Raw genomic sequence first — 14,900 nt, forward strand, 5'->3', positions numbered from 1 at the left:
AAACTCAAGGTTTTCAAACTATTGCCATTAGTTTTTCTAAAAATAAAGCTATACGGAATCAAACCGCATTTGGCCCAAAGACACCGTCATGAATTTGTCAATGGATGGATTAGCTACAGTAAAGTATCATGATCACTTACCTTTTTATTTGTTTTGCCTTCATGCAATTATAAACAAATCCTTCCTAAAAATAAAATTTGAAGTAGAAATCCAAAAGGTCCATGACTACACTAATTGAATTTCTAACAATCTTCAACAAAAGAACATATAAAAATATATATTATCAATGCCATGACCCGATGGCAAAATACATTCAGGGAGTGTTTACATATAAGGAATGGATGGCGGAATGAGAGTCATTCCACATTCCTGATCATTCCTCCATTTACTAACGCTTGGAAATGAAAAAAAGTGTGTGGGACCCACTTAATATAGGGAATCAGACTCCCCAAACTCTACCTTTTGTACCAACATTACCCCCATAGTTTTTTGTCTAATTCTGAAACACTCACAGTTCTACCTTCCAACTCCTTTGCAACCCAAGACCACCCTCTCAATCTTCTGTCTTTCCCAAATCTACCACCATGAACGGACACAATAACAACCGTACCGACCACGCCTATCACAACCCCTCCTAAAACCACCACAAATATAACAGCCACAAATTTAGAGAAAATGAAAAGAAAAAAAAAGAGAACCCATTAGCCAAACATCATAACCACTACCATCGGTAGTAGGCAATCCACTCAGGATGCGTATATGAGATCTCTGAACTTCGACCCACTCATCGGCTTTCACAAACACGTTGGATTGAATAGTGTTGCGAACCATGGTGGGAGTAACCGAGAAAGCGGAGAGGGAGGGCATAGAGGAAAGAGATGGAGGGTTTCAAAAATTGAGGCTAGGGGCGGTGGCTATAGGGGTAAGTGGGATGGAGGGCAAGGAAAGGCGGGGATGGGGGAGGGTTGTTGTGGCTAGGAAAATAAAGTCTTCAGGATGAAAGGGGTGGTGTGGGGAAGATAGACACGGGGGTTTTTGGTGGTGGGGGGCAAATGGAAATAACCATCTTCTAACAAAAAGACACCTCTTTAATTATTTTTTATATAGATAAATTTTGGTATATAAAATTGGTTTGATTATTTTTTTTTTTTTTTGAACAATAAATTAGTTTGATTAATTAGTATAAAAATAATTTATTTATATAAGGGCAATGTAGTAATCAAGCTAGTTTTAATTCCGATTCCAGTGAATTAGTAAACAACTTATATAGAACCAACATCATTCCTCTCCGATTCCAGATAGTTTTAGTAAACAACTTCAACAGGAATCTGATTCTACTTTCACCTCATTCCAATTCCTCCTCAATCCAATTCCTCTCAATCTGATTATGGATTAGTAAACGCACCCTTAGCAAGTTGGGTTCAAAAAACTGAAAAAACCGAAACATTCACCATAAAATACCAAAATTGTTCATCGAACCAAATTGAAGATACCAAATTCAACCGAAAGTTATTCGTTCGGTTTCGGTTTCGGTTTCGTAGGTTCAGAAACTGAAATGAATCGAATAAAATATTATTAATTAATTAATTTAGGATGGAAGGGTATTCGTTTCTAAGCCCAATTTCAAGTCACGTATTTGCTTAAGTTCAAAATGTTAGCAAAGAATCCTTTTCGACCCTTAAAATAGTATAAACCTGGAAGAAGCCCATAAAGACCCAAAGAAAGAAAGAAAAATAAAGGCCCAAAGACCCATGGTGGCCATTAGTGCATAACCGTCCGTATTAAGCAGAGCATTTTTGCTTTGCCATTCAAAAGTCAAAGCCCTAGCTAGCTAGTTAGCTGTATTACGCCGTGATGATGGCAAAAGCTGCGAATCTATGTATTTGATCCATCTGATCTTTCTCCTCCCACCACACATCTGCTTCGTCAATGTCAAACTAATTTTAACTCCAAATTCTAGCTAGTTCTTTACAATATCAATCTAATTTTTGAAAGAAATGAAGGGGAGGAATTGAGAATGAGGTTATGATTCGAACTGTCTTCCCTATTGGTTTGACTTGCCTACTTTTTGTTTATTAAAATACAAGGGAACTGAACAAAAAATACGAAACCCATACATAGAATTCGTTGAAATTCAATCACTACGTCGACCCAAACAAGCACAACGCTAATACCCACTAAAATTGAAGGTTAAAGTCATTTTTTAGATAAGCTAAAAGAAGAAAAACTGACCATAACTTGCGGCAACACATCGGTCAGTAATATCAATGTTGCAGTTATAAACTCGATTGTAGTTAACAATCGCATATCACTTGCCCCAACAATATATGCAAGCATATCTTCTATCAATCAAAATTCTAGGGTTCTCCATACAAGGAGACCTGAACGTGCAACGCCTCATCAACCTACGGTTACAAACCAAAAGAATATAGAGGAAAAGAAGAGACCACGACCACGCAATAGAGGCCCAAGCGCCAAACGATCCATCCAGAGTCATCACGGACTAGGACAAATCTTTCTGTGGAACTAATTATTAAGCGCTCCTCTCAAGAGCCAGTCAAAAAATTGAGCCAGGTATTGAATTCATTAACACCAAAGAATCAAGGCTTGAGGGCAATGGCCACGCCAAACCTGGGATTTTTGTCCAAGGCCTTGGTGTCTACCTCACCAGATATTGTCAGCACCGACTTTGGTATGACTTCATGCTGCAGGAGGGCTCCTAGCTTTCCGTGATTGTTGAGCTTAGCTTTCACTACAGTGTAGATATCAACAGCATATTGCCCCCCCACGGTGAAAGTGTTCTCGTTCGTGGAGAACTTTCTAGTGATCTCTCCCACAGCAGCACTCCTCTTCAACAGATCCATATAATGCACATATGATGCTCTTATACTGTCTCCCTTGTCACCCCTGAGAGATTAGAGAGAGAGAGAGAGCTGATATCAGAATATATAACCGTTAATACTAGAACAACCGAATTTAAACTATTGTACATGATAAAAGGTTAGGGTACAAATGCTTACAGAATTATTGAAGCAGACTGATCTGGCTTTGTGATGCTGATTCCAGCAGTGTACTTCGTAAAGTTTCCAGACGTAGTGTCATAACCCCCTTCTGCACCAAATGCAATGGTTGGAGTTCCAATGGTGGCTGAAAAATCAATAGCTGGGGATTGATTCAAGGCAACGGCTGTAGTGATGGTTGCATGGTCATGGAAGTACTGAACCTCCAACTGAACAATAAATTTAAAAAATGACTCATCATATAGTTAATCACAAAAACAGATGTAAAAAATATCACCTAGCCTAAAGATCCCAGATTTTATACCTTGCCAGAGTTGAAATCAGGCGCTTTGAATGAAGCTATAGTTTTTGTGGATGGGACAATCTCATTGATCGTGAAGGTCGTCGAGATCTGCCAAATCAAAGAGAAAAGTGGCATGCTTAAAAGAACAAGAGAATTGTTTGTAATATTCAACAAACAACGCAACCCACATTTGATTCTGTGTCAACTTTGACATCAACCACCGTGTTCTTGTACTTGTATTGTGTCAAGATGTCCCCAGTGGAAAGTCCTCCCTTCTTCACTGCTGTTGAGGTGAGGGCCTAAAGGATCCAGAAAGGAAAGTATTGGAACAAAAACAAAAATTTATCAGACAAGGAATAAACTCAATAACTCGCACAATTTCTTCCAAGAAACCAACACTACCATAGTCTAAGGTTGATCGTAAGAATTCAAAATTTATGATGGCATGGATCTTAAAGCATAGTAGGAAATGGAATTTCTGAGCTATAAATATCAATTCAAATAACAACTGCAGTACTGATAATTAAAAACGATGGGTACTAGATGACATTTCAGGTGTCTCCCCCTCTTTTTGCTTTCAAAAAAAAAAAAATCAAGACACCGTTCCTGTGCACAAAAGTATGCAAAATCTCAAGGTTACTCTTAAAATTGTTGTACTTTCATCCATTAATCGACCTGATAATACTACACAGCCAACTGTTCCAATTCTACACCAACATTCTCAGCTCAAGTTTTGAAGCTTCAATACAATATTACTTGAAATTGAATCACGATGAATCTTAGTAAACTTAAATATCATTTCAAATATTAACTGTAACCATAATGATTGGAATTGAGTCAATTGACACACACACAATTCAAAGGAGAAAAATACAATATTCACTCCAGCTTAGTAAAGAAGAAACATAAGAGATGAAACTTCAGAAGCAATGTCCTTTAATAAGTCAAGATATTCCCTTCATGTATGTTAGAGCTCACTTTTATTATTTATGAAAATATGTATTTAAAGTGTTACTAAGCGAATTTTCCTATGTCATTATAAGATGCATGCACATATATGTCCAAATCTATAATAACATAACACAAAGAAAAGAGCTGCACAGGGAGGAATAAGATAGAGAGTAACAACAAATGAAACTGTCATGATAGTAAATTATATTTTTTTCCACAAAAATCCCACAATCTCCCAGTTTCCAAGAAAAAACAAAGACAAGGAAACACTAAACTCTTCTATTGCCTAAGAGACCGAATTCTAACAAAAATTTAGTATTCAAATACCAAAACAACTAAGGGTCCCGTTTGATAACCATTTTGTCTCTGGTTTTCATTTTTTTTTTTTCCTGCTACAGATAGAAGAAAGTATGTGGGAGAAAGGAGGAATGGAAAACAGTGACGGAAGGATGATGAAAGAAATGTGACACAAAATGGAAACTAAAAACCAAAACCAAAACCTAAAACAACTTTTAAGTTGTTTTCACTTTCAAGTTCTTGCTTTCACATTTCTCCCCCCTCCCTCCCATCACCCCTCACTTTCTTTTTCCATTTTCATTTGTCCCATACGCTTTCCCTCGATCTTTAGCACAAAAACCGAAAACTAAAAGCTAAAAACAAAATGGTTATCAACACAAGTCCTGAATAAAAGACTACACACCAAACTAAAACGCAAAATACATAATCTGGTTTATAAAACACATACGCTTTCACTCTATCTCTAGCGCAAAAACTGAAAGCTAAGAACTAAAAACGAGATGGTTATCAATCGAAAACGAAAAATATGATCTAGTTTATATAAAAACAAGCGTACAAACTGATTTCGGGCAGAGGAAAGCTACAAACTACAAAAATGACTCAATTCTCAAATGCAACAGCCTCAATTTAGAACCCAACACGGAAAATAGCATGAAATTGGCACTATAATCGAGCTCAAAGAAGCCACACTAGCAAAACAGCACCGATCCGAAAAAATATTTTCTCGACTAATCAATTACATTTTCTTTAAATAAGAGCTTCGAGTGCGTACCACGCCGGCATCGCTGTAGGTGGAGACGGTGAATTTCTGATCGGAGCTGTAGTCCTTGGTCAGAAGATCTGCAACAGAAGCCAAAACGCACCGTTTCAGGTGCAAATTACGCGATTGAGAGAGCGACAAACAATAGAAATATCACAGAGACGAAGAGCGAGAGAGAGAGAAGGTGAGAGACAACGGTTCGTTACCTTTGGCTTTCTTTCCGATGTCGGTGAAAAGTCCAGGTCCCTTGCTCATCTTTACGGCGGAGAGAGAGGCTGGGAAAATTGGGGAGAGAGAGCGGAGGAAGCGAAATGAAAGAGGAAGAGGGTTGTTTATTTTCGTGGTGGCAAGTTTGTGGTGTGTGATCGACGGCTGTCGCGGTCTTGTGCTGAATCGTCGCTTGCCAACCGTCGATTTCAATACTCAAATTCTCTTTTTCTTATTTCTCTTCTTTTGATTTGTGGAATTAATAGTTATTTATGGTTAAGGAAGAAGAATCAATGCTTTGATTTGACGATTCACTGTCAAATTATTTGAAAATTCGTTTTGAAGCGTAAGGTTTTTTAGTTAAAATAATCCATAAGATTTATATAACTCATCATTTTGGTTTATGAGATTTGAAATCAATAAAAATGCATTATTGAAATTGTCCATTATCAATCATTTTAGTTATTCCATGGAAAAATTATATTAAATAAGAATTAAAATGATAAAAATACCCTCAATTTAATAAACAATGGCCCAAATGATTTGATAAAAATTGAGAGTATTTTTGTCATTTTAGTTTTATTTAATAGAGATTTTTATGAGAATAACCAAAATGATTGATAGAGGATAAACTCTGAAACCATTTTTATTAATTTCAAATCTCATATTTAAGACTTTGGAGATGTCATAAAGTGTCAACAATAATAGTAAAAAAAGATGGTGTTTTCTAGTTGAGATGTCAATGAAAAATTTTATTTGAACTCATATAACCTCTTTTTACACCCAACTTAAATTTTAAATATGAAGTGTCTTTTCTACCCAATTGCATAATTATCATAAAGTACAAAATAAGATTAACAATAAAACTAAAATTTATCAATAAACTTACTCTCAATAATCAAATCCTTATCATTATGCAGTCTTTCTCTTACGTTCTATTTTGACTAAAATTCTAAAACGTTCTCATAAAAAAATAAATTCTTTCCTTACAGAGATAAAGTACTCAAAAAAAAAAAAAAAAAAAAAATTACGGAGGCTTGCATAACCATATTTGTATAACATCAACTTTAAGCCACTGAAGTTCAACTAGACGATTTAACACTAGGACCCTACTGTGGCAATTCCAATATAGTTCTACACTCCGGGACTTTTGCAAACTAATCCTATCCCAGTTCTCCTAACTTAGGCTTCCCAAAACAACAATGTATTACTCTCAATATACTTTACATCCCCATAATGGCGACCCAAAGCTGTGCAAGTTCTTTCCTAGATTGCTATAGACAATTAAGACTCATATGTGACGCACATAGCGCCAGTTTTCACGTGATTGTAGAACTAGAGTGTAAATCATTATTACACCCAGTCATGTTCATCTTAGAATACCTCTGCATGAACTCGTGTGTCAGCATATGTAGATGAGCACATGTTAGTATATGTTTATTTATTCAAGATATTGGGGTTACCGAGTGTTATGTGAGTATTGCATCCTCGACGATTTTACTGTTTACAGTAAGTATTTTCATACTACACTAGTCTGTTATGTTTAAAAAATATACTTGTTTTACAGCGAGGGATTATTATGTTTTCGAAAAGGTTTTTACAAAACTTTATTTTTAGGCCCACTCACACTTATTTTTCGTCCCTACAGGTTTTAGTAGTTGAGATTTTGTATCGATGAAGATCTTGGCCAATCTTGATATTGGAGATTACCTTCAATGGTATAACTCTCATTCTACTTTTATTGTGCTTTATTTAAGCTCTGACATCACGTGTGAAATGGGTTCATTTCCGCTCACTAGCGCACTCTCACATTTAAGCACTTTTAGGTTTAAATTTACTCACATTTTCCACATCACTACATTTCATGGCTTCGTCACCCTCCTGGTGTCAGCTAACATAACTTGATTCGGAGTTCAGGTGAACATTCCGAGTCAGGGTGTGTCACTTCTTCTCTGGTAGTGAGAGATTTTAGATTCGAATCTTGTAGATGGCGAATTCGAAATCAATTTATTCTCTTACAAAAGAATAACAGGCAAGGAGACGAGTTACATCATTGGCTTCGCGACAAATATAAGAAGTAGCTCCAGGCCACCCTAAACGGCCACTAGTCGTTAGTGCCCATTAACATCAATAGCCATGGGTTTGTACGTGGCTATAGATCAAATTCTAGTAGAGAATCCCACTTAGCATCACTTTTGAATCATCCCCAATCTGTCCAACACTAGACATTTTAATAGAGGGGACATGAAACGTCGTAAGGAATTGGAGTGAATCACTTTCTAGATAGAAGTTTGAAAATCTCATTTCCGTCGCCAAATAAGGCCTTCTTGCATGGTCGCACCGCTAGGGGCTTCTTCAACCCAAATTACAGTGGGAAATGTTTTTTTTTTTCTCTCCAAACCTTGCTTGAATTCTAGCATGAAATGTTGATTATCTTTGAATAAGTACATAATTGGGTTCCCACTTAGTACTACGGTCTAATAATATTCATCTTCACTTGTAAATGAGGTTTTAGGTTTGGTTCTCATGAAAGACAAATTTGAACCACATTATTGCTAGCCTATTGTGAGAGTAAACTCACTCCCCCATCTCTTTAATATAAATAATGTCGTTTATTAAAAAAAAAAAAAAATGTACGCACTTCTTCCTTATTCATGATCTTGTAAAAAATCTTAAATTCTAGTAGTCAACGCATTAATTCCTTTTGGGCCTCAAGTGTTTCTTGGTTGGATCAGGTTTTTGCTCATGTTGCTACATATCTTATAGCCCAGTTTGTAGCACTTACATTGAATAATAAATTAACGAAACTCTATGAGGATCAGGAGGTGTAATCAATTGGAACTTTGGGGGATTTTAATGGATTTGAATTCCCTCAATTTCTCTGGGGGAGAGGTGAGCTTTGAGACTGCTTAAAATATACTATAAAATCTCTCAAATTCCTCAACTTTTTTAAATCCTTTAAAACCAATTTCTAATTGAATACACCTGTAATGTTATAAACTCCTTTAGAATTCTGATTGAATATACCTAGACTTTCAAAGAATCACTTAAAATCATAATTGAATATCTCTAAATTTATAAAATGAATTAAATCTCTCAAAATCCCAATTGAATACACCCCCTATCATCCAATTTATCATAATGTGGAATAATGGGATTTTGGGCGTTAGAACTTTGGTTCGTTATTTTCCTCTTTAAATCTTATATTTTGGATAGAAGTTCTAACGATGTTACTAAAAAAATTAATTACTTTTATATTATGATAAGTTTAGAGATCAAAACTCATAAATTTGTATTTCAGAGATTAAAGTTTCAATTGAGTTAAAATTCAAAGACCCATAGTCTAATTTTCTTATAATTAGACCATCTCCAAATGAGATGCAAAATTTTAACCATTAAATTTAAATTTGCAAGCTTATGTAGCTCTTTTTTTTTTTTTTGAAACACAACGAACCATATTTAAGAAGCCTACAAGAGGCAAGCAGAAGTACAATACTAAGCAATGATAATGGAGATACCACCAAGACCCCCCTACCAAGCAGAGGCGTCATCCCCATCACCACCACACCCAAATTAGTGAGGACATGGAAGCCCATCATTGTTCAATACAAAGACCAACGAAGATGGAGGCCTATCGACCCACACAACATCACACATCTCCGGAAAATTAACCGACGCTAACTCATGCGCCACACTATTGGCTAACCTAGGCACCCATGACCAACGACAGTCAATAAAAGCCCTCCCCAGCTGCTCAACACGAGCCAACACTGGAAAGGCTTCCCAACTGCCCCCAGACAGCGAGCTAGAGAGACAATTTATAGCCTCCAGCGAATCAGATTCCAAAATGACATACCTGAATCCCAGAGTCGCACCTAACTGGCAACCATGCATCAGCGCAGTGGCCTCCGCAGCAGCCGCCGAAGGAACCCTGATAGCGTACCTCGCAGCTGCCACCATCCTTCTGTCCTGACCCCGCGCGATCACTCCGACAAAACCCGATTTTGAGGCCTTGGACCAGCTAGCATCCACGTTGATCTTCACAAAGGGATTGACCGGAGCACACCATTGCGCGGCCTGATCGTCCTTCCTCCCAACACCCACAATTCTACACTCTGCCGCTGCCTTTGCACCAAAAAAAGAGCTCACCGCCACAGAGATTGCAGCCACCACTTTTGGAGGACATAAGGCCACCCCATTGAACACAAAATCACACCGGGCCTTCCAAATACACCAACACGTAAAAACAATATAAGATCGCCTCCACCTCGTATCACCCGTGTTGCACATATTCGGTGAGAAGACTGCCTGAACCCAGTCCACCCAATCTGGGAGAGAGAGCCGATCCACTTTATACCCCAACGCCCCACCAAACCAAATTGGTTCCACCCAAGAACAGGACAAGAACATATGCTCTATGGTCTCGTCTTGGCAGCCACAAATAGGACAAATGGAGGTCTGCGAGGATCGCCGGCGGAAGAGAGCATCCCTAGTAGGAAGACACCCATGCACAGTGAGCCACAAAAAATGCCTCAACTTGGGAGGCACCTCCAACTTCCAAATACCTTTCCAAAGATTACTAGGGACCCCGCGAACAGAAGGCCGACGAGTATCTCTCCTCTCAAGCGATCTATCTTGCAGCCATCTATACCCCGACTTGACCGAGTAACACCCGTTTTTGTTGAACTCCCAGACAAGCCGATCTTTACGATTTAAATCACCCAAAGACGTCTCCTCAATAGCCTGCATATCCTCCCCCGAAATGATATGCTGCAAGAACCCAAGGTCCCACCGCCCCGACTCTGGACAAATAAGAGCATTAACACGTAAGCCAGGAGTAACCACAACCGGCCCAATCGGCTTTGGATGTCCAAGGGGCAAAGATGGCAGCCATCTGTCCTTCCACACCCTAACCTCCTGACCCCCCAAAATCTGCCAATGAGAACCCTCCCTGATCAAGTCCCTACCACAAAGAATGCTACTCCACGCCCAAGACGCCCGACCGCCCTTCTTAGCATCCCATATCGAGCAATGAGGAAAATACCGCGCCTTAATAACCTGAGCCCATAACGATTCAGGTTCAGTAATTAATCTCCAGCATTGCTTAGCAAGCAAAGCATCATTAAATTCCTGAAAGTTTCTGAAACCTAAACCACCCAACTCTTTAGGAATGCCCAGAACCTCCTTTGACACCCAATGAATCTTATGGGCTCCCTCCTTACATCCCCACCAAAACCCAGCCACCATCGCATCCAACTCATTACAAACAACTTTGGGGAATTTGAAGATACTCATAGGATACGCCGGAATAGCTTGGATTACAGCCTTTATTAAAACCTCCTTACCGGCACGGGAAAGCGAGCTTTGTTTCCACCCTTGTAACTTTGCCATAACTCTTCCCTTCACATAAGCAAGGCCCCGCTGCTTCGATCGACCCCAAATAGCAGGAACCCCCAAATAGGTCCCCGGATTGTTTACCACACCCATGCCAAGTAACCTCCCCATCTGAACAGCGACCCCCTTCGGCACATTAACCCCGAAGAAAACACTAGACTTATTTAAATTAATCTTCTGCCCAGAAGCACCACAGAAACTATCAATCAAAAGTCTCAGATTCCGGCAGTTTTTCTGATCAGCACGCAGAAACAAGAGAGTATCATCAGCAAAGAACAGGTGAGATATAACAGGACCCGAGCCGCCCATCTTGACACCCTCCAACCGACCCTGTTCAACCGCACTTTGAATCATTTTGGACAAAACTTCCCCCACAAGAATAAATAAGTAAGGAGACAAAGGATCCCCCTGACGGATACCCCGAGAGGGAGCAAAAGACGCCCCGGCCTGCCCATTTAGGAGAACCGCAAATTGTATCGACGAAACACATCCACTAATAAACGATCTCCATCTTCCACAGAAACCCATTTTTTCCATAACTGCATCCAAAAAGTCCCATTCCACCCGGTCATAAGCTTTCTGCATATCCAGCTTAATACCCATCTCAAACTTGTTCCTAGCTTTCCTCCCCTTCAGAAAATGAAACATCTCATGGGCGATACCAATGCTGTCCTGAATTTGTCTGCCCGCCACAAAAGCATTCTGGGACGGAGAAATAATTGTTGGTAATAAGATCTTTAGCCGGTTGGCGAGAATCTTAGAGAGGATTTTGTACGAATAGTTGCACAAGCTGATAGGCCTAAATTGCGACACATATTCCGGATTTGGAACTTTGGGAATCAACACAATATGGGTCAGATTTAAAAGCCTCGTACCTGCTGACTCCTGAAACAAGTCCCTGACCAGAGCAAAAACGTCCTCCCTCACAACCTCCCAGTACTTTTGATAGAAAATCCCCTGGAAACCATCAGGGCCCGGAGCCTTTAAAACGCCCATTTGCATAGCAGCCTCCTTAATTTCCTCCTCCGTCACCGGCGCAATTAAAGCCACATTCATCTCGCTAGAGACCGAGGGATTCAAACAGTCCAGCAACGTTCCCCAATCCCGATCCCCGGCCGAGCAAAAAACAGAGGTAAAATGGTTTTCCACTAACTGGCGGACTTGAGACGGGCGATCTACCCAGCTACCATTCTCATTCCTTAGCTTCATAACCTTATTTCTCCGACGCCTCTGGAGGGTGGAAGAGTGAAAGAACTTAGTATTGGCATCCCCCTCCCTCAACCATTTAACTCTTGACCGCTGGCACCAGTAGCTCTCCTCATGAAGCCTAAGCTCATCCACTATCCGAGACTTCTCCCTTATCTCGGCATAATTCGGACCCCAATCCCGCTGAAGTGTATCTAACTGGGATAGAAGCTCCTGGATTTTGTAGCTCCGCCCCTTGAACTTCGCGTGGTTCCACCTACTTAGACGAGAGCGGCATTCGTTAATTTTTCTCACCCATCTAATCACAGGACTGCCATGCTGCCGACCTTCCCAACACCTTTTCACCAGATCCTTACACTCCTCCTCCGCCGCCCAGTAAGCCTCAAACCTGAACAATTTCCTCCCTTTCGGCCCCTCAACACTCGAGTTCAGGACAATTGGGCAATGGTCCGAGGCTAAGTCCATTCCATGCACAACATGAGAATTCGGCCAGCACTCCTGCCACCGCTCGTTCGCAAGACATCTTTAAAGTTTGCTCTCCAATATGTCAAATTAAACTATATTTTATTACATTTTTTTTTTTTTTGTACGAGAAGTAGAAAACTTGTAGATTTAACACGTGAAAGTTAACTTCTTCCACAACACCAAAAATACACGGACTCTTATTCAAACAGACATTAAAACTGAACAACATTTTTAAGACCACCAAATTCCAACCGCAACAGAGACCTCCACTCGAATTCTGCAGATGACTTGACCTTATATGTACTCATTTAGTTTTTGGGGTGACGAGATCATGGCTGTTTTGGAGGAGATCATCATAGTGGCCTCTCCGTCCTGTAACCTGGCTAATCTGGGCATCACAATGGAGCTGCGAATTGTGGCACTATAAATATATTATATATAGTATAAATAAATGTTTATTTATATTTACAAAAATACATATTGTATTGGGTTAAAAAAAACTGCAAAATAAAATGTCATATAGATTAAAGTATTTTAACATATTGAAAATATAGGGAATAAACATATAATGAGTGTTCATACAAGTCTTCAACAAGTTTCTTACAATTTATTAAATAAAAATAAAATCGAAAATGAAAGAGTTATCGATTTTCTGTCAAAGTGAAAGTCGCAAACTAAGCGGGTACTTAGGCGGGCTAAGCGAGTGCTTATGCGAGCTGGGTGAACGCCTAAGGGAGTCTAGACACCATCTTTTTATTTTCAAATGTTTAAAGATTAATTAGCGTAGTAGTTAACTGCCTATCGCCGAGGATGTGACATAGACAAACTAAGCGGAAGTTTTTAGAATATTGATAGCGCTCACGTCTCCTCGGTCTTTTGGTACCGCCCCGAATACACGTGCTCCCGGAACTTTCCCATCCCTCTCTTCAGAGAAATGCGAAACAATAAATGTTTTTGAGAACTGAAACAATAAATGTTTAAACAAATAAAAAGCATGTAATAATTAATTAAAAAAATATTTAAAGTTGTTGTCAAATTTAATAGCAATCCTCTTATCATTCTATGTCATGTCACGTGCCTTTTCATATCATGTCACATAAAAATTGATATTAGAAAATTTTATTTGAATCAATATAACTTTTTTCTATACCCAGTTTACTTACTATACCAAAATTAGCTTTAATTAAACTATCAATATCTCTTTAAACCCAAATTTACTACATAAATTATTCTCACAAACCCAATTTAGTTATGTTAAATGTCTCTACCCATTAAAAAAAAAAAAAAAAACTCAAAGCATACGTTCTCTCCTGATTTGTGAATGATGCTTTCTCCAAACACTGTCAAACATGCCCTAATTAAACTATATAGACTTAAAAGAAGAGGAAGGTGGTTGCCATGAAACGTTAGCGGTAGACTTTTGAACAAACTTTTGGTCTTTCCTTTTATTCTTGTCGCATTGAAGGGTTCGAGTCGTCTCTAAGTCTTGGTCCCCTCGTCTGCCATACGCGTACCCAACGCGGTATAGTTACCTTATTCTTTTAAATTTCAGTACCCAAACCGCGTTATCTTATTCTTTTAAATTTCAGTAGTATTCTTCACATTCTTTTATCAGTACTTCATGTGACTTACAATACTAAATTCACAATATATATACACAAAAATGGTTGTGATGTGTGAGACGCGAGCACAACCGTTGATGATTGTAGATTTCTTGATGATTCTCACACTGATTAATAGTTGTGTTAGCGTTACAACGGCAGTGACTCCATAACTTTTCTTTTTGTTTGAAGGACTCCATTAGCTAAAGTAGAGACATGAGGCCACCTGAAGATAATGTAAAAAGGAACATGATTTTGAAATTCCAATATCATCGTTGTAAAAATATACAATGTCTAACATTTAACTTAAACTTAAATCCACCACTTAGTACTACAATCTAGCGGTATTTCTTTTCTCTTGTAAGTAGTCTAAGGTTCGATTTTTGCTAATGACGAATTTGAACCACATTATTACTAGCACTGCTCTTTAATATAAATAATATCGTTTGTTAAAAAAAAAAAAAAAAAAACGTAAACTTAAATTCTTATATAATTATTAATTTCGCGTAGTTTTAAACTGCTCTAATACAGAGAGAAATTGAACTTGGACGCAAAGTTAACTGTCTTAACTGATATTTGGCCGATTATTTCTTTTCTGATTTTCAAACATTGTTCCACTAAAATTGTTTAGAATTGTTTAATCTGGTCTTTTTTTTTAAGCATCAATTGTTTCGAAGTAAACTCTATTTAACATCCAAAACTTTGCAGTTTTTAGT

At 38.6% G+C, this 14,900-nt stretch overlaps 1 protein-coding gene across 1 annotated transcript; it reads right to left on the reverse strand.

Moving 5' to 3' along the window:
• Positions 1-2,183: 2,183 nt before the first annotated feature.
• LOC137737424 (mitochondrial outer membrane protein porin 2) lies at positions 2,184-5,757 on the reverse strand. The gene is made up of 6 exons (XM_068476891.2): positions 5,518-5,757; positions 5,324-5,391; positions 3,492-3,602; positions 3,325-3,411; positions 3,021-3,229; positions 2,184-2,907 (listed from the first exon to the last, which is right to left on the reverse strand). The coding sequence occupies exons 1-6, from the start codon at positions 5,564-5,566 to the stop codon at positions 2,601-2,603; spliced, it is 831 nt and encodes a 276-aa protein (XP_068332992.1). The 5' UTR covers positions 5,567-5,757; the 3' UTR covers positions 2,184-2,600.
• Positions 5,758-14,900: the final 9,143 nt, after the last annotated feature.

The sequence above is a fragment of the Pyrus communis genome, chromosome 15 (assembly GCF_041283825.1).
Source record: "Pyrus communis isolate YQ-2024b chromosome 15, ASM4128382v1, whole genome shotgun sequence".
NCBI classification, from domain to species: domain Eukaryota; kingdom Viridiplantae; phylum Streptophyta; class Magnoliopsida; order Rosales; family Rosaceae; genus Pyrus; species Pyrus communis.